Raw genomic sequence first — 608 nt, 5'->3', positions numbered from 1 at the left:
GTTGCTGCCCACGGAGGCGGAGCGCGGCGGGCTGTGCGGGCCGCCCCGCAGCAGCTGGTAGGGGACGGTGGCACGGATGGGCTGCAGCAACCGGCTGGTCCCGGCGCCTCCCGGCGCCCCGTTGCCAGCTGCCCCCGCCGCGCCGCCGCCGGCCGTGGGGGACCCGCGCCTCATCCTCTGCGGCGGCGCGGGGTGCGCGGGGGGGGTCTGCGAGGAGCTGGACGAGGACGACATGACGGGGGGCGGGGACGCTGCCCGCACGCCGGGGACGGGACGGGGCGGGGCGAGCGCTTCCCGGCCCGGCTGCCCCCGCGCTTCCTAGCGGCGGCGGTGGCTGCTCCCGCGGCAGGCTCCGGCCATCGCTGCCCGCCCCAACGCCGCGGGCACCGGCCGCTCACATCGTCCGGCCCGGGCTGGGGGGGAGGTCCACAGCGAGCCGCGCGCGCCTGCCTGCCCGCAGCAGCAACAACAGCCGACAGCCGCTGCTAGTGCCGCCCGCCCGCCGAATGGCAACCGCAGCCTCTGACGCCCGGCCGCGGCGGGCTGGGGGCGGCGGGCGAAGCCGCCGATTGGGCCCCGTGCCTCTTCTCGCCCTCGTCGGATTGGGC

General features: G+C 79.6%; 1 protein-coding gene across 1 annotated transcript in view; it reads right to left on the bottom strand.

Annotated features, from left to right (window-relative positions):
* Positions 1-271, bottom strand: part of GLCCI1 (glucocorticoid induced 1) — a 77,212-nt gene extending 76,941 nt beyond the window's left edge. The window contains exon 1 of the mRNA XM_019533804.1: positions 1-271. This exon is cut by the window's left edge and continues 211 nt beyond it. Coding sequence (XP_019389349.1) covers positions 1-234 — 234 coding nt within the window. The 5' untranslated portion in view covers positions 235-271.
* Positions 272-608: the final 337 nt, after the last annotated feature.

The sequence above is a fragment of the Crocodylus porosus genome, unplaced genomic scaffold (assembly GCF_001723895.1).
Source record: "Crocodylus porosus isolate Cpor-Errol unplaced genomic scaffold, CroPor_comp1, whole genome shotgun sequence".
In the NCBI taxonomy this organism is placed as follows: Eukaryota; Metazoa; Chordata; order Crocodylia; family Crocodylidae; genus Crocodylus; species Crocodylus porosus.
The sequence above is the reverse complement of the archived record's forward strand: the minus strand, read 5'-3'. Positions and strand labels throughout refer to the sequence as shown.